Source organism: Telmatherina bonti, assembly GCF_933228915.1.
Source record: "Telmatherina bonti genome assembly, chromosome: 14".
Lineage (NCBI taxonomy): Eukaryota > Metazoa > Chordata > Actinopteri > Atheriniformes > Telmatherinidae > Telmatherina > Telmatherina bonti.
Window position 1 is genome coordinate 6,562,952 of NC_136612.1, and position 22,641 is coordinate 6,585,592.

Below are 22,641 nucleotides of genomic sequence, written 5' to 3' on the forward strand. Positions count from 1 at the left end.
ACACACTTCATGCTGGATGCAGAACTGTGAGGTACACCAGAAACCATTTCCAGCCGATCGTACAGCTGAAGATACCACCAGGTGTTAACCTTCTCACCACTGGATCAGCAGGCATAAAGAAACCATCAGAATGTAAACATTTGTGTACATTCTGATGGTTTCTGTGGTGGAGGATGTTTCTGAGCATGCTTGGACCATGTGGAGGTCATGTTGCGTGAAGGGATTACAGGGCAGACAGCAGAACATAACGAGACTGTGGCAGACACAAGGCAATGCTGAGAAAGTTCTGAATTACTGAGATTTCCATGGTCGAAATGAAAATACGACAACTTTCAAGGGTTCATTCATACATTTTCTACACTGTTTAGTCCAATTCAGGTTGGTGGGAAAGCTGGAGTCTCACCCAGTAATATATAGTTATATATATTACTATATTTTATTACATATATATTACATATTTATGACACATAATACATATATATTACATCTGTCCATCATGACTGTACTGTGCTTCCATGTAAACATTCATTCATTCATTCATTTTCCGAACCGCTTATTCCAATTCAGGGTCGCGGGGAAGCTGGAGCCTATCCCAGCTGGCTTTGGGCGACAGGCAGGGTACACCCTGGACAGCTCGCCAGTCCATCGCAGGGACACACAGAGACAAACAACCACTCACGCTCACACTTACTCCTAGGGACAATTTAGAGTAACCAGTTAACCTAACAAGCATGTCTTTGGATGGTGGGAGGAAGCTGGAGAACCCGGAGAGAACCCACGCATACACGGGGAGAACATGCAGACTCCACACAGAAAGGCCCATGTAAACATATCAGCTGAAATCTCCCATCAGACTGATTTCATTCATATTTATGGAATATTTGTCCATATAAATGTAGCGACTGTCATCTCATGAAGCTGTTCAACCATGTTAGAAAGTCCAGTTAAACCAGTCCACATAGGTCCAGCTGTCTTCATATAAACCATAAGAACTCTGACCAAACTAAAAATGCCATCCATCAGGACCAGAACCAGGAGGAAAACCTCCATCAGGACCAGAACCAGGAGGAAAACCTCCATCAGGACCAGAACCAGGAGGAAAACCTCCATCAGGACCAGAACCAGGAGGAAAACCTCCATCAGGACCAGAACCAGGAGGAAAACCTCCATCAGGACCAGAACCAGAACCAGGAGGAAAACCTCCATCAGGACCAGAACCAGGAGGAAAACCTCCATCAGGACCAGAACCAGGAGGAAAACCTCCATCAGGACCAGGACCAGAACCAGGAGGAAAACCTCCATCAGAACCAGAACCAGGAGGAAAACCTCCATCAGGACCAGAACCAGGAGGAAAACCTCCATCAGAACCAGAACCAGGAGGAAAACCTCCATCAGAACCAGAACCAGGAGGAAAACCTCCATCAGAACCAGAACCAGGAGGAAAACCTCCATCAGGACCAGAACCAGGAGGAAAACCTCCATCAGGACCAGGACCAGAACCAGGAGGAAAACCTCCATCAGAACCAGAACCAGGAGGAAAACCTCCATCAGGACCAGAACCAGGAGGAAAACCTCCATCAGAACCAGAACCAGGAGGAAAACCTCCATCAGAACCAGAACCAGGAGGAAAACCTCCATCTGCTCCCTGAGACCAAGCTGGGAATTGGTTCCTCAGCGACGGGTCTGATACTGGGAGGTTCTGCTACTGGAACCGTGTGAGGAGATGAAACTGGAGGAATGTGGGACTGAGGGACTGAAAACTGTTTGTTTACAGCAGACATGGTTGTAAATAAACAAATCTCAGTAAATGTGAGAAGATTAATATTTTCATTCGGAGTGGGAAAATCCAATCGAAATATCAGATATCAGGGTTTTTTTGCTTCACAATTTTAAATTAATTTTTAACAAAAAAAATATATAGATTTTGTACAAATAAATAAAAATAATCCCTTTTGTCTTTTTTTATTGTTTCTATTGATTCTATTGATCTTTTTACTTGTGATGTTTTTCCTAATCATGACTAAGTTAATGAGCAGAGTCACTGCTGGACTGCAGATAATTCACTTCACTCAGCAGAACAGGATCCAGATCAGTCTGTATATCTGTTACACAGGAACATTTAAACATGAGCGAGCTGGGGAGAAACTGGAGAGTAGAGGAGATAAGCCTTTTATAAAGTCAGAGAAGATGAATACTCAGCCCCCCCCGATCCTCCTGTCTGCAACCCGGAGATGCTTCACAACTAAAGATTTAAAAAATGTCCAAGATCATAAAACGTACCTGGAGGGAGGAAGAAGGTTTTGTGCTTTTTTTTGTTTTTAATCTACATAAATCAGAAATATCGAGGAATCGTGAGTATCGCAATTTTAATCGAATCGGTTCCCAAAAAATCGGAATCAAATCGAATCTGGACAAAATCATATCGTCACAGCCCTAATTTATATACGATCAGTATGATCAGTGTAATCAGTGTAATCAGTACGATCAGTGTGATCAGTACAATCAGTGTGATCAGTACGATCAGTGTAATCAGTGTGATCAGTACAATCAGTGTGATCAGTACAATCAGTATGATCAGTACGATCAGTGTAATCAGTGTGATCAGTACAATCAGTGTGATCAGTACAATCAGTGTGATCAGTACGATCAGTATGATCAGTGTAATCAGTACAATCAGTGTGATCAGTACGATCAGTGTGATCAGTACAATCAGTGTGATCAGTACAATCAGTGTGATCAGTACGATCAGTATGATCAGTGTAATCAGTACAATCAGTGTGATCAGTACGATCAGTGTGATCAGTACAATCAGTGTGATCAGTACAATCAGTGTGATCAGTGTAATCAGTACAATCAGTGTGATCAGTACGAGCAGTGTGATCAGTACAATCAGTGTGATCAGTACAATCAGTGTGATCAGTACAATCAGTGTAATCAGTACAATCAGTGTAATCAGTACGATCAGTGTGATCAGTACGATCAGTGTGATCAGTACGATCAGTGTGATCAGTACGATCAGTACAATCAGTGTGATCAGTACGATCAGTGTGATCAGTACAATCAGTGTGATCAGTACAATCAGTGTGATCAGTACGATCAGTATGATCAATGTAATCAGTACGATCAGTGTGATCAGTACAATCAGTGTGATCAGTACAATCAGTGTGATCAGTATGATCAGTGTAATCAGTATGATCAGTGTAATCAGTGTGATCAGTACAATCAGTGTGATCAGTACGATCAGTGTGATCAGTACGATCAGTGTGATCAGTACGATCAGTGTGATCAGTACAATCAGTGTGATCAGTATGATTAGTGTGATCAGTACGATCAGTGTGATCAGTACAATCAGTGTGATCAGTACAATCAGTGTGATCAGTGTGATCAGTACAATCAGTGTGATCAGTACAATCAGTGTGATCAGTACAATCAGTGTGATCAGTGTGATCAGTACAATCAGTGTGATCAGTACAATCAGTGTGATCAGTACAATCAGTGTGATCAGTATGATCAGTGTAATCAGTGTGATCAGAACTGGTTGAGGCTTCATGCTTCTGCTCTACAATTCTTTTATTCTAACGCAGTCGGACTCGCAGAGGGATTGTGTGTGCGGTGGAGGTATCCCGGTTACAGCCGTGTGTTTTCCTGGGAGGGAAGTGGGTCACGTCGCAAAGCCCTAACCCACTTAACTCCGCCGGCTTAAGACTGCAGGAGCTGCTGTTGTTTTTATCCTGACTTCACTCCCACGTCAACAGGCTGCTGTGCTTCTCACACACACACACACACACACACACACACACACTCACACACACACACACACACACACACTAAAACAGTCACATATCTGCCATCCAGATGTGCACGAACAAAGGAAAGATTACACACCTGCAGCTGCAGCTTCCTGGATGCTACTGGATGCTGTTGGATGTGGTTGGATGCTACTGGAAGCGGTGGGATGCAGCTGGATGTGGTTGGATGCTACTGGAAGCGGTGGGATGCAGCTGGATGTGGTTGGATGCTACTGGATGCTACTGGATGCTACTGGATGCTGTTGGATGTGGTTGGATGCTACTGGATGCTGTTGGATGTGGTTGGATGCTACTGGAAGCGGTGGGATGCAGCTGGATGTGGTTGGATGCTACTGGATGCTGTTGGATGCTACTGGATGGTGTTGGATGTGGTTGGATGCTACTGGATGCTGTTGGATGTGGTTGGATGCTACTGGAAGCTGTGGGATGCAGCTGGATGTGGTTGGATGGTGTTGGATGTGGTTGGATGCTACTGGATGCTGTTGGATGTGGTTGGATGCTACTGGAAGCTGTTGGATATGGTTGGATGCTACTGGATGTGGTTGGATGCTACTGGATGCTGTTAGATGTGGTTGGATGCTACTGGATGTGGTTGGATGCTACTGGATGTGGTTGGATGCTACTGGATGCTGTTGGATGCTACTGGATGCTGTTGGATGTGGTTGGATGCTACTGGAAGCTGTGGGATGCTGTTGGATGTGGTTGGATGCTACTGGATGTGGTTGGATGCTACTGGATGCTGTTGGATGCTACTGGATGCTGTTGGATGTGGTTGGATGCTACTGGAAGCTGTGGGATGCAGCTGGATGTGGTTGGATGGTGTTGGATGTGGTTGGATGCTACTGGATGTGGTTGGATGCTACTGGATGTGGTTGGATGCTACTGGATGCTGTTGGATGTGGTTGGATGCTACTGGAAGCTGTGGGATGCTGTTGGATGTGGTTGGATGCTACTGGATGTGGTTGGATGCTGTTGGATGTGGTTGGATGCTACTGGAAGCTGTTGGATGTGGTTGGATGCTACTGGAAGCTGTGGGATGCTGTTGGATGTGGTTGGATGCTACTGGATGCAGCTGGATGTGGTTGGATGCTGTTGGATGTGGTTGGATGCTACTGGAAGCTGTGGGATGCTGTTGGATGTGGTTGGATGCTACTGGATGCAGCTGGATGTGGTTGGATGCTACTGGAAGCTGTTGGATGTGGTTGGATGCTACTGGATGCAGCTGGATGTGGTTGGATGCTACTGGATGCAGCTGGATGTGGTTGGATGCTACTGGATGCAGCTGGATGTGGTTGGATGCTACTGGATGCAGCTGGATGTGGTTGGATGCTACTGGAAGCTGTGGGATGCTGTTGGATGTGGTTGGATGCTACTGGATGCAGCTGGATGTGGTTGGATGTGGTTGGATGCTACTGGAAGCTGTTGGATGTGGTTGGATGCTACTGGAAGCTGTGGGATGCTGTTGGATGTGGTTGGATGCTACTGGATGCAGCTGGATGTGGTTGGATGCTGTTGGATGTGGTTGGATGCTACTGGAAGCTGTGGGATGCTGTTGGATGTGGTTGGATGCTACTGGATGCAGCTGGATGTGGTTGGATGCTGTTGGATGTGGTTGGATGCTACTGGAAGCTGTTGGATGTGGTTGGATGCTACTGGAAGCTGTGGGATGCTGTTGGATGCTACTGGAAGCTGTGGGATGCTGTTGGATGCTACTGGATGCAGCTGGATGTGGTTGGATGCTGTTGGATGTGGTTGGATGCTACTGGAAGCTGTTGGATGTGGTTGGATGCTACTGGAAGCTGTGGGATGCTGTTGGATGAGGTTGGATGCTACTGGATGCAGCTGGATGTGGTTGGATGCTGTTGGATGTGGTTGGATGCTACTGGAAGCTGTTGGATGTGGTTGGATGCTACTGGAAGCTGTGGGATGCAGCTGGATGTGGTTGGATGCTGTTGGATGTGGTTGGATGCTACTGGAAGCTGTGGGATGCTGTTGGATGAGGTTGGATGCTACTGGATGTGGTTGGATGCTACTGGAAGCTGTGGGATGCTGTTGGATGTGGTTGGATGCAGCTGGATGTGGTTGGATGCTACTGGAAGCTGTTGGATGTGGTTGGATGCTACTGGATGCAGCTGGATGTGATTAGATGCTGTTGGATGTGGTTGGATGCTACTGGATGCTGTTGGATGTGGTTGGATGCTACTGGAAGCTGTGGGATGCAGCTGGATGTGGTTGGATGTGGTTGGATGCTACTGGATGCTGTTGGATGTGGTTGGATGCTACTGGAAGCTGTGGGATGCTGTTGGATGAGGTTGGATGCTACTGGATGTGGTTGGATGCTACTGGATGCTGTTGGATGTGGTTGGATGCTACTGGAAGCTGTGGGATGCTGTTGGATGTGGTTGGATGCTACTGGATGCAGCTGGATGTGGTTGGATGCTGTTGGATGTGGTTGGATGCTACTGGAAGCTGTTGGATGTGGTTGGATGCTACTGGAAGCTGTGGGATGCTGTTGGATGTGGTTGGATGCTACTGGATGCAGCTGGATGTGGTTGGATGCTGTTGGATGTGGTTGGATGCTACTGGAAGCTGTGGGATGCTGTTGGATGTGGTTGGATGCTACTGGATGCAGCTGGATGTGGTTGGATGCTACTGGAAGCTGTTGGATGTGGTTGGATGCTACTGGAAGCTGTGGGATGCTGTTGGATGTGGTTGGATGCTACTGGATGCAGCTGGATGTGGTTGGATGTGGTTGGATGCTACTGGAAGCTGTTGGATGTGGTTGGATGCTACTGGAAGCTGTGGGATGCTGTTGGATGTGGTTGGATGCTACTGGATGCAGCTGGATGTGGTTGGATGCTGTTGGATGTGGTTGGATGCTACTGGAAGCTGTGGGATGCTGTTGGATGTGGTTGGATGCTACTGGATGCAGCTGGATGTGGTTGGATGCTGTTGGATGTGGTTGGATGCTACTGGAAGCTGTTGGATGTGGTTGGATGCTACTGGAAGCTGTGGGATGCTGTTGGATGCTACTGGAAGCTGTGGGATGCTGTTGGATGTGGTTGGATGCTACTGGATGCAGCTGGATGTGGTTGGATGCTGTTGGATGTGGTTGGATGCTACTGGAAGCTGTTGGATGTGGTTGGATGCTACTGGAAGCTGTGGGATGTGGTTGGATGAGGTTGGATGCTACTGGATGCAGCTGGATGTGGTTGGATGCTGTTGGATGTGGTTGGATGCTACTGGAAGCTGTTGGATGTGGTTGGATGCTACTGGAAGCTGTGGGATGCTGTTGGATGTGGTTGGATGCAGCTGGATGTGGTTGGATGCTACTGGAAGCTGTTGGATGTGGTTGGATGCTACTGGATGCAGCTGGATGTGATTAGATGCTGTTGGATGTGGTTGGATGCTACTGGATGCTGTTGGATGTGGTTGGATGCTACTGGAAGCTGTGGGATGCAGCTGGATGTGGTTGGATGCTACTGGATGCTGTTGGATGCTGTTGGATGCTACTGGAAGCTGTGGGATGCTGTTGGATGAGGTTGGATGCTACTGGATGTGGTTGGATGCTACTGGATGCTGTTGGATGTGGTTGGATGCTACTGGAAGCTGTGGGATGCTGTTGGATGTGGTTGGATGCTACTGGATGCAGCTGGATGTGGTTGGATGCTGTTGGATGTGGTTGGATGCTACTGGAAGCTGTTGGATGTGGTTGGATGCTACTGGAAGCTGTGGGATGCTGTTGGATGCTACTGGATGCAGCTGGATGTGGTTGGATGCTGTTGCATGTGGTTGGATGCTACTGGAAGCTGTTGGATGTGGTTGGATGCTACTGGAAGCTGTGGGATGCTGTTGGATGTGGTTGGATGCTACTGGAAGCTGTGGGAAGCTGTTGGATGAGGTTGGATGCTACTGGATGTGGTTGGATGCTACTGGAAGCTGTGGGATGCTGTTGGATGTGGTTGGATGCTACTGGAAGCTGTGGGATGCTGTTGGATGTGGTTGGATGCTACTGGAAGCTGTGGGATGCTGTTGGATGAGGTTGGATGCTACTGGAAGCTGTGGGATGCTGTTGGATGTGGTTGGATGCTACTGGAAGCTGTGGGATGCTGTTGGATGAGGTTGGATGCTACTGGATGTGGTTGGATGCTACTGGAAGCTGTGGGATGCTGTTGGATGTGGTTGGATGCTACTGGAAGCTGTGGGATGTGGTTGGATGCTACTGGATGTGGTTGGATGCTACTGGAAGCTGTGGGATGCTGTTGGATGAGGTTGGATGCTACTGGATGTGGTTGGATGCTACTGGAAGCTGTGGGATGCTGTTGGATGTGGTTGGATGCTACTGGAAGCTGTGGGATGCTGTTGGATGTGGTTGGATGCTACTGGAAGCTGTGGGATGCTGTTGGATGTGGTTGGATGCTACTGGATGTGGTTGGATGCTACTGGAAGCTGTGGGATGCTGTTGGATGAGGTTGGATGCTACTGGATGTGGTTGGATGCTACTGGAAGCTGTGGGATGCTGTTGGATGTGGTTGGATGCTACTGGATGCAGCTGGATGTGGTTGGATGTGGTTGGATGCAGTCAGATACTGCGGTTATGATTCGGTACATTAGGAGATGATATATGTACCACTGGGACCCGGGGATTGAACCAGTGACCTCTGCATATACACACGGACAGCTGTGCGTTCTGAATGTAAACAATGCAGCTGTTTTCTCTTCATGTGCAGCTTTGATTCCAGCGAATCAGGAGTCAGACTGGAGTTTTGTCCTGTTTTTTGCATTTTGCACATGGAAAACCAACTCCTGATGCTGCTGGAAACCACTGCTGGCCTTTACTTCTTCTTCTCCAGTAAGGGAACTAGGAGAATTTCCTTCCTGGTTCTGGTTCTGATGCAGGTTTTCCTTCCTGGTTCTGGTTCTGATGCAGATTTTCCTTCCTGGTTCTGGTTCTGATGCAGGTTTTCCTTCCTGGTTCTGGTTCTGATGCAGGTTTTCCTTCCTGGTTCTGGTTCTGATGGAAGTTTTTCCTTCCTGGTTCTGGTTCTGATGGAAGTTTTTCCTTCCTGGTTCCTGGTCTTGATGCAGGTTTTCTTTCCTGGTCCTGGTCCAGTCCGTTGGTTTTTAACCCCACCTGGGTGGTTCAGACCCAGGCCCTCCTCAGACCCTCCTTTAGTTCGGGTTGTTTCTCAGATGACGCTGAGTGAAGGTGAACTGGACTGAATGTAAACATGGAGTTGTTTCTGCTTTAAGTTTCTGTGTTGACGTGTGATATGAAGATTAAACGTGGTTACTAAATATAGCCGGAAGAGTCGAAGTGGAATGCAGGGGCTGAAGGACGGGCCTTTGTGTTTTCATAAAAACAACACAAAGATGGAAAACACATCGTCCTCCTCAACATGCTGCTGGAGTCCCGTCATTGTCCGTCTCTGCTGGAGCAGAAAATCCTGATAACCTATGCTGAAGATTATTACATCATAATCTCTTTGTTAATTCAGTAGAAAGCTGCGACACCTCAGCCTGCAGCGGGAAAACATGCTCACAGTGAGAAATGCTCTCATTTACATTTACTCTGTCAACACGTCCTCACGTTTCTTTGCAGTTCAATAAACATGTTGTTTTTATCTTGCTTCATCTGGAGGATCCTAAATCACTCGAACAAGACTTTTCATTATGCTGAATTTGTCTTTACAAGGTCTTAAAGTGTTTAACATTCAGTCTGTGGGTAGCGCTCGCTCCCTCTGCGCATCATTAGGAGGAAATAATGATTTAAAAAACAAGTTGTGAAGCTGGGGAAGAACACAGACACATATCTTTGTATGAACTCCAGCTGTTCCTACTGTGGAATGATGTTTTCCTTCTCTGATGTTGGACGAGGGGGGCAACGGCTTGCAGGCTGAACATAAGAGCAACTCATGGTTTTCCTCAGAGAAGACTACAAAAGCATGGAGGACTGAGACGGGAACTCTATCACATCGTCTTCCAGCGGGCAATAATTAACTTGTGCCCCACTGCTCCAGACCCAATTAGTATTAGGTCTCTGTTTCCATGGTAACGGGCCAACAGTCGTCCTAAAGCTGAAGAAGCCCCAATCTCAAGGTTGAATGTAATTTTCACCCCTGAGGTCAAAAATAAAAATGGAAATCTACAGTAAGAGGGAGCTGTGCCCCGATCATGAAATCATTTCATCTGTTGAAACAATTTCTCAAGTTAGAGTTATCAGTTAGAGGATGGAGCTGGAGTCAGAGGAGTCAACAGAGGAGTCAGAGGAGGAGTCAGAGGAGTCAGAGTCAACAGAGTCAGAGGAGTCAGCTGAGGAGTCAGAGTCAACAGAGTCAGAGGAGTCAACAGAGGAGTCAGAGGAGTCAACGGAGGAGTCAGAGGAGTCAGAGTCAACAGAGTCAGAGGAGTCAGCTGAGGAGTCAGAGTCAACAGAGTCAGAGGAGTCAACGGAGGAGTCAGAGGAGTCAGCTGAGGAGTCAGAGGAGTCAACGGAGGAGTCAGAGTCAACAGAGTCAGAGGAGTCAGCTGAGGAGTCAGAGGAGTCAGCTGAGGAGTCAGAGTCAGAGGAGTCAACGGAGGAGTCAGAGTCAACAGAGTCAGAGGAGTCAACGGAGGAGTCAGAGGAGTCAGCTGAGGAGTCAGAGTCAACAGAGTCAGAGGAGTCAACGGAGGAGTCAGAGGAGTCAGAGTCAACAGAGTCAGAGGAGTCAGCTGAGGAGTCAGAGTCAACAGAGTCAGAGGAGTCAACGGAGGAGTCAGAGGAGTCAGCTGAGGAGTCAGAGTCAGAGGAGTCAACGGAGGAGTCAGAGTCAACAGAGTCAGAGGAGTCAGCTGAGGAGTCAGAGTCAACAGAGTCAGAGGAGTCAACAGAGGAGTCAGAGGAGTCAACGGAGGAGTCAGAGGAGTCAACGGAGGAGTCAGAGGAGTCAGCTGAGGAGTCAGAGTCAGAGGAGTCAACGGAGGAGTCAGAGTCAACAGAGTCAGAGGAGTCAGCTGAGGAGTCAGAGTCAACAGAGTCAGAGGAGTCAGCTGAGGAGTCAGAGTCAACAGAGTCAGAGGAGTCAACGGAGGAGTCAGAGGAGTCAGCTGAGGAGTCAGAGTCAGAGGAGTCAACGGAGGAGTCAGAGTCAACAGAGTCAGAGGAGTCAACGGAGGAGTCAGAGGAGTCAGCTGAGGAGTCAGAGTCAGAGGAGTCAACGGAGGAGTCAGAGTCAACAGAGTCAACAGAGTCAGAGGAGTCAGCTGAGGAGTCAGCTGAGGAGTCAGAGTCAGAGGAGTCAACGGAGGAGTCAGAGTCAGAGGAGTCAGCTGAGGAGTCAGAGTCAGAGGAGTCAACGGAGGAGTCAGAGTCAACAGAGTCAGAGGAGTCAACGGAGGAGTCAGAGGAGTCAGCTGAGGAGTCAGAGTCAACAGAGTCAGAGGAGTCAACGGAGGAGTCAGAGGAGTCAGAGTCAACAGAGTCAGAGGAGTCAGCTGAGGAGTCAGAGTCAACAGAGTCAGAGGAGTCAACGGAGGAGTCAGAGGAGTCAGCTGAGGAGTCAGAGTCAACAGAGTCAGAGGAGTCAACGGAGGAGTCAGAGGAGTCAGAGTCAACAGAGTCAGAGGAGTCAGCTGAGGAGTCAGAGTCAACAGAGTCAGAGGAGTCATCAGAGGAGTCAGAGTCAACAGAGTCAGAGGAGTCAACGGAGGAGTCAGAGGAGTCAGAGTCAACAGAGTCAGAGGAGTCAACGGAGGAGTCAGAGGAGTCAGCAGAGTCAGAAGAGTCAGAGTTATAGTCGGGGGGGATTCACTGCTGGAATGAAGGGCTTCCAGTCAAGAAAAACTTTATTAACAGTCCTGAGCTTTTTATTTTATTTTCAAAGGTATAATTTAGTTTTTATTAGCTTGTTTTTCAGTCCTATTTCTTCCTCTTTTTCCTATTCCTATTCTTAACATTATTCCCTCTGTAATCCTTGAGGTGTTTCCTTGGGGTGATCTGAACTTCTACTAGTACTTGAAGACAGGATTAAGTCACGCAAATCCAGGTAGAACATTTAGTACAGGGGTGTCCGGCTCTGGTCCTCCAGGGCCACTATCCTGCAGGTTTTCCATGCATCCCTGCTCCAACACACCTGGGTCAAAGGAATTAGTCATTGTGCAGAACTCCATAGGCTGTTGGATCCATTTAATGTTAGCCCAATGTGTTGAATTGGGGATACATGGAGAACCTGCAGGACAGCGGCCCTTGAGGGCTGATTTTGGAAACCTCGGATCTAGTAGAACTTCTGGTGGAATTTTGGGGGGGAAATTGGTAAAAATGTCTGGTAGAACATCTGTTAGAACGTCAGGTAGAGCTTTGGGACATGAGGTTTGGGTGGAGATGAATCATTTCCAGTATAAAAGCAGAATTAACCAAGCAGACTAGAATCATGGTATTATGTCACTGTGGGGTTTCATCAAATGTCCTTTAACCCTTTAACTTAAATCTTAATTAATGACTATTTAAATGACAGAGCCGCGTTAGCGGCTCTGTCATTTAAATAGCAGTATTTTTATTCTGCTGTGGAAATGAATGTGGAAAAAAGATCATTGTTAATCCGTCTTAACCAGTAGGTAATCACTTTATTTATACTTAATCTGATTGGCTGCAGGGTCTCCAGTCGAAAGTGTTGTAGGACACCTATAAAAAGTTGCGGTCAAATAGGCTGATTGATCTGAATTATTGCGCTGGCTCAAACACTAGTTGGTAATCATGGCATGGGGCATTGCTGTGAAAGCAGCCTGCAGGCTTATTGGGCTCCGCCAGTCCGGGAAGGACGAGAATGGAGAAACATTTTGTCGTCCTGCAACGTCCCAACGAGCAGTGGTCCAAGTCCACGAGCCTTAAATCTCCATCCTTCAAATGCCACTAGGATGCATATGTCGATATCTCCATCAAATTTCACCATCAACGGCAACGTTGCGTTTGATCGTAAATCACCTGACTTTCTGACTTGCTTGATACAAAGTGAATGTTGGATAATATTTATAAAAACGGTTTAGGATAGACTTACTGGTTTTGTATATGGTAACATAACGTTAAGCATCCTCTCACTTCCCTCCACTGATGAAGCCTGATATAACAGCTAACTGAGCTGCAGGTTCTGTTACCAGAGCTGTTTACTATGGCAACATGTCAAATTAAAAGATATTAAATAGTTCACTCAGCTTCTTACTAAAATCTTAATATTTTAACAGTAAAAACCAACATTAACAGATTGATAATTCATTAAACATTTCTTTAGTAAGTGACCCTGGTATAAGCGGGAGAATGGCCTCTGAGGTGTCCATTATCAGAAAAGAATGGACTTCACATAGGACGCTTCATATTGGATGCTTCATGTCTCTGTGTTGTCCAATATCTCCTACTTATTCATTCATTTACTTTTTTATAAAAAAATTGTCTGAAAGGATCAATTCCAGTAAATAAGGCGTATTGTCAATCGCATTCATGGAAATAGAATGTTAAAATGTCCAAGTCGACCTGTAATTCAAATCTTTCTGAGGTCAAATACTGACCCTCCAGCTGCTTTATTTGACTCCTCCACTCTTCCTCTGTCAGTAGGAAGTCTGCCGACCATCCACTCATAACGTTCACATCCCATCTGTTGCCTCTTTTTGTTATTCATTTATGTGTACCAATTCTAGCTGAGTTAATGTCGTCTCATACTGGGATGACTCTCAGGAGGAAGTTAAGTTAAATAAATCTCCCTGATGTGTAGAAGGGTGAGATAACTTAAAGAAACCAGTTTTCTTTCTCCTTCAACAGGAATTAAAGTGATTGGTGGCGTGAAGGAGCTGACTGGAGAGGAGTTTGGAGTTTACGTCAAGCGGATTTTACCTGGTGGCCTTGCTTCCACTGACGGTAAGTGCTGACAGATCTGACCTGCATAAAGCTTCTGTAACAGACATGGAAGCATTAGAGCTCAAAGGTCATTTTTACTGGACAGATAGTCTGTTAGGAGAGGTTTGTTAAAGGAAACTTACACTTATTTTATGTATCACGCTAGTTTTACATCAAGCGACAGAAAACCAGGCTGGAGTGGACCTAGAAACCCTCTCCAGGTTCAGACATGTAAACAGGTATAGAGCCAGAAATTCCATGTAATTTCCTAACCGTTCCTGGTGTTTGGTTCTGAAAGCATGAATCAGTTGAACCTGCCTGTGGGTCACCCTGTTGTTTTTTCCTTCTTTGTATGTCAGAAAAAGATTGACCTCTGACCTTCTGGAATGAGATTATTCCAATAAACAGCTAAAATCATGAACTCATGTTTGGTGAAGGTTTATTTAGGTAGGGCTGTTGATAAAGTCCACATCTAAAAGTGTCCTTCTGCACAGTCCTTTGTTTGTTTGTTACTGTGTAGTAAGATGTTATTAACACAGGTTAAGACTGTCAGTAGATCCTCCACCTAACACCTGCAGGTATACTTTTCTCCTTCCATATGCCACAGAGAGTATTAAACATAAACACAAACGTTGATTATCCACACATACAACCTCAGCACAACCTTTTCCATGCCAACGTCACTGATAAGCTTCTCATGAAATAAAACCTCTAAAGGACAGCAGAAAAACCCAGAACATCAGCAGAAAAGCAAGGGGACAGCGGCCAGACTGGAAGCTTCTGGAAGGACAGAACAAGTATTTTTGGAGATCCTCATGTGAATCCCAGGGCATGAATAAAACACACCACAACACAACATGGCCTACTTTCTGTCTGACATGAATGATGGATGTTAGGCACTGATTTAAACCTACTGGAGGATCTCAGAGCTTCTATTCATACGTGAAGTTATGATGATGTCTACATGTAGAATCATCACCATCCTCTAAATCAGAACCACCTTCTAGTACAAAGGTCAAACCCCATTTTTAATTCTTGTAGCAGATCCTCAGAGAATCTCCTGTTCCACCACATTATGATAAGAGTTTCTAGTTCCACCTCTACATAATGAGAATCTCCTGTTCCACCTCTACATAATAAGAATCTCCTGTTCCACAACATCATTATGAGAATCTACTGTCCCACCTCTACATGATGAGAATCTCCCGTTCCACCTCATCATGATGAGAATCTACTGTCCCACCTCTACATGATGAGAATCTCCCGTTCCACCACATCATGATGAGAATCTCCCGTTCCACCTCTACATGATGAGAATCTCCTGTTCCACCTCATCATGATGAGAATCTACTGTCCCACCTCTACATGATGAGAATCTCCTGTTCCACCTCATCATGATGAGAATCTTCCGTTCCACCTCTACATGATGAGAATCTCCTGTTCCACAACATCATTATGAGAATCTACTGTCCCACCTCTACATGATGAGAATCTCCCGTTCCACCTCGACATGATGAGAATCTCCCGTTCCACCTCGACATGATGAGAATCTCCCGTTCCACCTCTACATGATGAGAATCTACTGTCCCACCTCTACATGATGAGAATCTCCCGTTCCACCTCGACATGATGAGAATCTCCTGTTCCACAACATCATTATGAGAATCTACTGTTCCACCTCTACATGATGAGAATCTCCCGTTCCACCTCGACATGATGAGAATCTCCCGTTCCACCTCTACATGATGAGAATCTCCCGTTCCACCTCGACATGATGAGAATCTCCTGTTCCACCTCTACATGATGAGAATCTCCTGTTCCACAACATCATTATGAGAATCTACTGTCCCACCTCTACATGATGAGAATCTCCCGTTCCACCTCGACATGATGAGAATCTCCCGTTCCACCTCGACATGATGAGAATCTCCCGTTCCACCTCTACATGATGAGAATCTACTGTCCCACCTCTACATGATGAGAATCTCCCGTTCCACCTCGACATGATGAGAATCTCCTGTTCCACAACATCATTATGAGAATCTACTGTCCCACCTCTACATGATGAGAATCTCCCGTTCCACCTCTACATAATAAGAATCTCCTGTTCCACAACATCATTATGAGAATCTACTGTCCCACCTCTACATGATGAGAATCTCCCGTTCCAACTCTACATGATGAGAATCTCCCGTTCCACCTCTACATGATGAGAATCTCCTGTTCCACCTCTACATGATGAGAATCTCCCGTTCCAACTCTACATGATGAGAATCTACTGTCCCACCTCTACATGATGAGAATCTCCCGTTCCACCTCGACATGATGAGAATCTCCCGTTCCACCTCGACATGATGAGAATCTCCCGTTCCACCTCGACATGATGAGAATCTCCTGTTCCACCTCTACATGATGAGAATCTCCTGTTCCACAACATCATTATGAGAATCTACTGTCCCACCTCTACATGATGAGAATCTCCCGTTCCACCTCTACATGATGAGAATCTCCCGTTCCACCTCTACATGATGAGAATCTCCTGTTCCACCTCTACATGATGAGAATCTCCCGTTCCACCTCTACATGATGAGAATCTACTGTCCCACCTCTACATGATGAGAATCTCCCGTTCCAACTCTACATGATGAGAATCTACTGTCCCACCTCTACATGATGAGAATCTCCCGTTCCACCTCGACATGATGAGAATCTCCCGTTCCACCTCGACATGATGAGAATCTCCCGTTCCACCTCGACATGATGAGAATCTCCTGTTCCACCTCTACATGATGAGAATCTCCTGTTCCACAACATCATTATGAGAATCTACTGTCCCACCTCTACATGATGAGAATCTCCCGTTCCACCTCTACATGATGAGAATCTCCCGTTCCACCTCTACATGATGAGAATCTCCTGTTCCACCTCTACATGATGAGAATCTCCCGTTCCACCTCTACATGATGAGAATCTCCTGTTCCACCTCTACATGATGAGAATCTCCCGTTCCACCACATCATGATGAGAATCTCCCGTTCCACCTCTACATGATGAGAATCTCCTGTTCCACTTCATCATGATGAGAATCTCCCGTTCCACCTCTACATGATGAGAATCTCCCGTTCCACTTCATCATGATGAGAATCTCCCGTTCCACTTCTACATGATGAGAATCTCCTGTTCCACTTCTACATGATGAGAATCTCCTGTTCCACCTCTACATGATGAGAATCTCCCGTTCCACCTCTACATGATGAGAATCTCCTGTTCCACCTCTACATGATGAGAATCTCCCGTTCCACCACATCATGATGAGAATCTCCCGTTCCACCTCTACATGATGAGAATCTCCCGTTCCACCTCTACATGATGAGAATCTCCCGTTCCACCTCTACATGATGAGAATCTCCCGTTCCACCTCTACATGATGAGAATCTCCTGTTCCACTTCATCATGATGAGAATCTCCCGTTCCACCTCTACATGATGAGAATCTTCCGTTCCACTTCATCATGATGAGAATCTCCCGTTCCACCTCTACATGATGAGAATCTCCTGTTCCACTTCATCATGATGAGAATCTCCCGTTCCACCTCTACATGATGAGAATCTCCCGTTCCACCTCTACATGATGAGAATCTCCCGTTCCACCTCTACATGATGAGAATCTCCTGTTCCACTTCATCATGATGAGAATCTCCCGTTCCACTTCTACATGATGAGAATCTCCTGTTCCACTTCATCATGATGAGAATCTCCCGTTCCACCACATCATGATGAGAATCTCCCGTTCCACCTCTACATGATGAGAATCTCCCGTTCCACCTCTACATGATGAGAATCTCATGTTCCACTTCATCATGATGAGAATCTCCCGTTCCACCTCTACATGATGAGAATCTCCCGTTCCACCTCTACATGATGAGAATCTCCCGTTCCACCTCTACATGATTAGAATCTCCTGTTCCACTTCATCATGATGAGAATCTCCCGTTCCACCTCTACATGATGAGAATCTCCTGTTCCACTTCATCATGATGAGAATCTCCTGTTCCACCTCTACATGATGAGAATCTCCCGTTCCACCTCTACATGATGAGAATCTCCCGTTCCACCTCTACATGATGAGAATCTCCCGTTCCACCACATCATGATGAGAATCTCCCGTTCCACCTCTACATGATGAGAATCTCCTGTTCCACCTCATCATGATGAGAATCTCCCGTTCCACCTCTACATGATGAGAATCTCATGTTCCACTTCATCATGATGAGAATCTCCCGTTCCACCTCTACATGATGAGAATCTCCCGTTCCACCTCTACATGATGAGAATCTCCCGTTCCACCTCTACATGATGAGAATATCCTGTTCCACCTCATCATGATGAGAATCTCCCGTTCAACCTCATCACCATGAGAATCTCCCGTTCCACCTCTACATGATGAGAATCTCCCGTTCCACCTCTACATGATGAGAATCTCCCGTTCCACCTATTCATGATGAGAATCTTCCGTTCCACCTCTACATGATGAGAATCTCCTGTTCCACAACACCATTATGAGAATCTACTGTCCCACCTCTACATGATGAGAATCTCCCGTTCCACCACATCATGATGAGAATCTCCCGTTCCACCTCTACATGATGAGAATCTCCCGTTCCACCTCTACATGATGAGAATCTCCTGTTCCACCTCTACATGATGAGAATGTCATGTTCCACTTCATCATGATGAGAATGTCCCGTTCCACCACATCATGATGAGAATCTCCCGTTCCACCTCTACATGATGAGAATCTCCTGTTCCACCTCTACATGATGAGAATCTCCTGTTCCACCTCTACATGATGAGAATCTCCTGTTCCACCTCTACATGATGAGAATCTCCCGTTCCACCACATCATGATGAGAATCTCCCGTTCCACCTCTACATGATGAGAATCTCCTGTTCCACTTCATCATGATGAGAATCTCCCGTTCCACCTCTACATGATGAGAATCTCCTGTTCCACTTCATCATGATGAGAATCTCCCGTTCCACAACATCATTATGAGAATCTACTGTCCCACCTCTACATGATGAGAATCTCCCCTTCCACCTCATCATGATGAGAATCTACTGTCCCACCTCTACATGATGAGAATCTCCCGTTCCACCACATCATGATGAGAATCTCCCGTTCCACCTCTACATGATGAGAATCTCCTGTTCCACCTCATCATGATGAGAATCTACTGTCCCACCTCTACATGATGAGAATCTCCTGTTCCACCTCATCATGATGAGAATCTTCCGTTCCACCTCTACATGATGAGAATCTCCTGTTCCACAACATCATTATGAGAATCTACTGTCCCACCTCTACATGATGAGAATCTCCCGTTCCACCTCGACATGATGAGAATCTCCCGTTCCACCTCGACATGATGAGAATCTCCCGTTCCACCTCTACATGATGAGAATCTACTGTCCCACCTCTACATGATGAGAATCTCCCGTTCCACCTCGACATGATGAGAATCTCCTGTTCCACAACATCATTATGAGAATCTACTGTCCCACCTCTACATGATGAGAATCTCCCGTTCCACCTCTACATAATAAGAATCTCCTGTTCCACAACATCATTATGAGAATCTACTGTCCCACCTCTACATGATGAGAATCTCCCGTTCCACCTCATCATGATGAGAATCTACTGTCCCACCTCTACATGATGAGAATCTCCCGTTCCAACTCTACATGATGAGAATCTCCCGTTCCACCTCGACATGATGAGAATCTCCCGTTCCACCTCGACATGATGAGAATCTCCCGTTCCACCTCGACATGATGAGAATCTCCTGTTCCACCTCTACATGATGAGAATCTCCTGTTCCACAACATCATTATGAGAATCTACTGTCCCACCTCTACATGATGAGAATCTCCCGTTCCACCTCTACATGATGAGAATCTCCCGTTCCACCTCTACATGATGAGAATCTCCTGTTCCACCTCTACATGATGAGAATCTCCCGTTCCACCTCTACATGATGAGAATCTCCTGTTCCACCTCTACATGATGAGAATCTCCCGTTCCACCACATCATGATGAGAATCTCCCGTTCCACCTCTACATGATGAGAATCTCCTGTTCCACTTCATCATGATGAGAATCTCCCGTTCCACCTCTACATGATGAGAATCTCCCGTTCCACTTCATCATGATGAGAATCTCCCGTTCCACTTCTACATGATGAGAATCTCCTGTTCCACCTCTACATGATGAGAATCTCCCGTTCCACCTCTACATGATGAGAATCTCCTGTTCCACCTCTACATGATGAGAATCTCCCGTTCCACCACATCATGATGAGAATCTCCCGTTCCACCTCTACATGATGAGAATCTCCCGTTCCACTTCATCATGATGAGAATCTCCCGTTCCACTTCTACATGATGAGAATCTCCTGTTCCACCTCTACATGATGAGAATGTCATGTTCCACTTCATCATGATGAGAATCTCCCGTTCCACCACATCATGATGAGAATCTCCCGTTCCACCTCTACATGATGAGAATCTCCCGTTCCACCTCTACATGATGAGAATCTCATGTTCCACTTCATCATGATGAGAATCTCCCGTTCCACCTCTACATGATGAGAATCTCCCGTTCCACCTCTACATGATGAGAATCTCCCGTTCCACCTCTACATGATTAGAATCTCCTGTTCCACTTCATCATGATGAGAATCTCCCGTTCCACCTCTACATGATGAGAATCTCCTGTTCCACCTCTACATGATGAGAATCTCCCGTTCCACCTCTACATGATGAGAATCTCCCGTTCCACCTCTACATGATGAGAATCTCCCGTTCCACCACATCATGATGAGAATCTCCCGTTCCACCTCTACATGATGAGAATCTCCTGTTCCACCTCATCATGATGAGAATCTCCCGTTCCACCTCTACATGATGAGAATCTCATGTTCCACTTCATCATGATGAGAATCTCCCGTTCCACCTCTACATGATGAGAATCTCCCGTTCCACCTCATCATGATGAGAATCTCCCGTTCCACCTCTACATGATGAGAATATCCTGTTCCACCTCATCATGATGAGAATCTCCCGTTCAACCTCATCACCATGAGAATCTCCCGTTCCACCTCTACATGATGAGAATCTCCCGTTCCACCTCTACATGATGAGAATCTCCCGTTCCACCTCATCATGATGAGAATCTTCCGTTCCACCTCTACATGATGAGAATCTCCTGTTCCACAACACCATTATGAGAATCTACTGTCCCACCTCTACATGATGAGAATCTCCCGTTCCACCACATCATGATGAGAATCTCCCGTTCCACCTCTACATGATGAGAATCTCCCGTTCCACCTCTACATGATGAGAATCTCCTGTTCCACCTCTACATGATGAGAATGTCATGTTCCACTTCATCATGATGAGAATGTCCCGTTCCACCACATCATGATGAGAATCTCCCGTTCCACCTCTACATGATGAGAATCTCCTGTTCCACCTCTACATGATGAGAATCTCCCGTTCCACCTCTACATGATGAGAATCTCCTGTTCCACCTCTACATGATGAGAATCTCCCGTTCCACCACATCATGATGAGAATCTCCCGTTCCACCTCTACATGATGAGAATCTCCTGTTCCACTTCATCATGATGAGAATCTCCCGTTCCACCTCTACATGATGAGAATCTCCTGTTCCACTTCATCATGATGAGAATCTCCCGTTCCACCACATCATGATGAGAATCTCATGTTCCACTTCATCATGATGAGAATCTCCCGTTCCACCACATCATGATGAGAATCTCATGTTCCACCACATCATGATGAGAATCTCCCGTTCCGCCTCTACATGATGAGAATCTCCCGTTCCACCTCTACATGATGAGAATCTCCCGTTCCACCTCTACATGATGAGAATCTCCCGTTCCACCTCTACATGATGAGAATCTCCCGTTCCACCTCTACATGATGAGAATCTCCTGTTCCACCTCTACATGATGAGAATCTCCCGTTCCACCACATCATGATGAGAATCTCCCGTTCCACCTCTACATGATGAGAATCTCCTGTTCCACTTCATCATGATGAGAATCTCCCGTTCCACCTCTACATGATGAGAATCTCCTGTTCCACTTCATCATGATGAGAATCTCCCGTTCCACAACATCATTATGAGAATCTACTGTCCCACCTCTACATGATGAGAATCTCCCCTTCCACCTCATCATGATGAGAATCTACTGTCCCACCTCTACATGATGAGAATCTCCCGTTCCACCACATCATGATGAGAATCTCCCGTTCCACCTCTACATGATGAGAATCTCCTGTTCCACCTCATCATGATGAGAATCTACTGTCCCACCTCTACATGATGAGAATCTCCTGTTCCACCTCATCATGATGAGAATCTTCCGTTCCACCTCTACATGATGAGAATCTCCTGTTCCACAACATCATTATGAGAATCTACTGTCCCACCTCTACATGATGAGAATCTCCCGTTCCACCTCGACATGATGAGAATCTCCCGTTCCACCTCGACATGATGAGAATCTCCCGTTCCACCTCTACATGATGAGAATCTACTGTCCCACCTCTACATGATGAGAATCTCCCGTTCCACCTCGACATGATGAGAATCTCCTGTTCCACAACATCATTATGAGAATCTACTGTCCCACCTCTACATGATGAGAATCTCCCGTTCCACCTCTACATAATAAGAATCTCCTGTTCCACAACATCATTATGAGAATCTACTGTCCCACCTCTACATGATGAGAATCTCCCGTTCCACCTCATCATGATGAGAATCTACTGTCCCACCTCTACATGATGAGAATCTCCCGTTCCAACTCTACATGATGAGAATCTCCCGTTCCACCTCGACATGATGAGAATCTCCCGTTCCACCTCGACATGA

At 46.2% G+C, this 22,641-nt stretch overlaps 1 protein-coding gene across 1 annotated transcript in view; it reads left to right on the forward strand.

Annotated features, from left to right (window-relative positions):
* Positions 1-22,641, forward strand: part of LOC306765243 (syntaxin-binding protein 4) — a gene marked incomplete at both ends in the record, with an annotated part of 222,431 nt that overhangs the window by 147,824 nt on the left and 51,966 nt on the right. Inside the window, one exon of the mRNA XM_079252645.1 lies at positions 13,600-13,695. Coding sequence (XP_079108771.1) covers positions 13,600-13,695 — 96 coding nt within the window. The remainder of the gene's footprint in view (positions 1-13,599; positions 13,696-22,641) is intronic.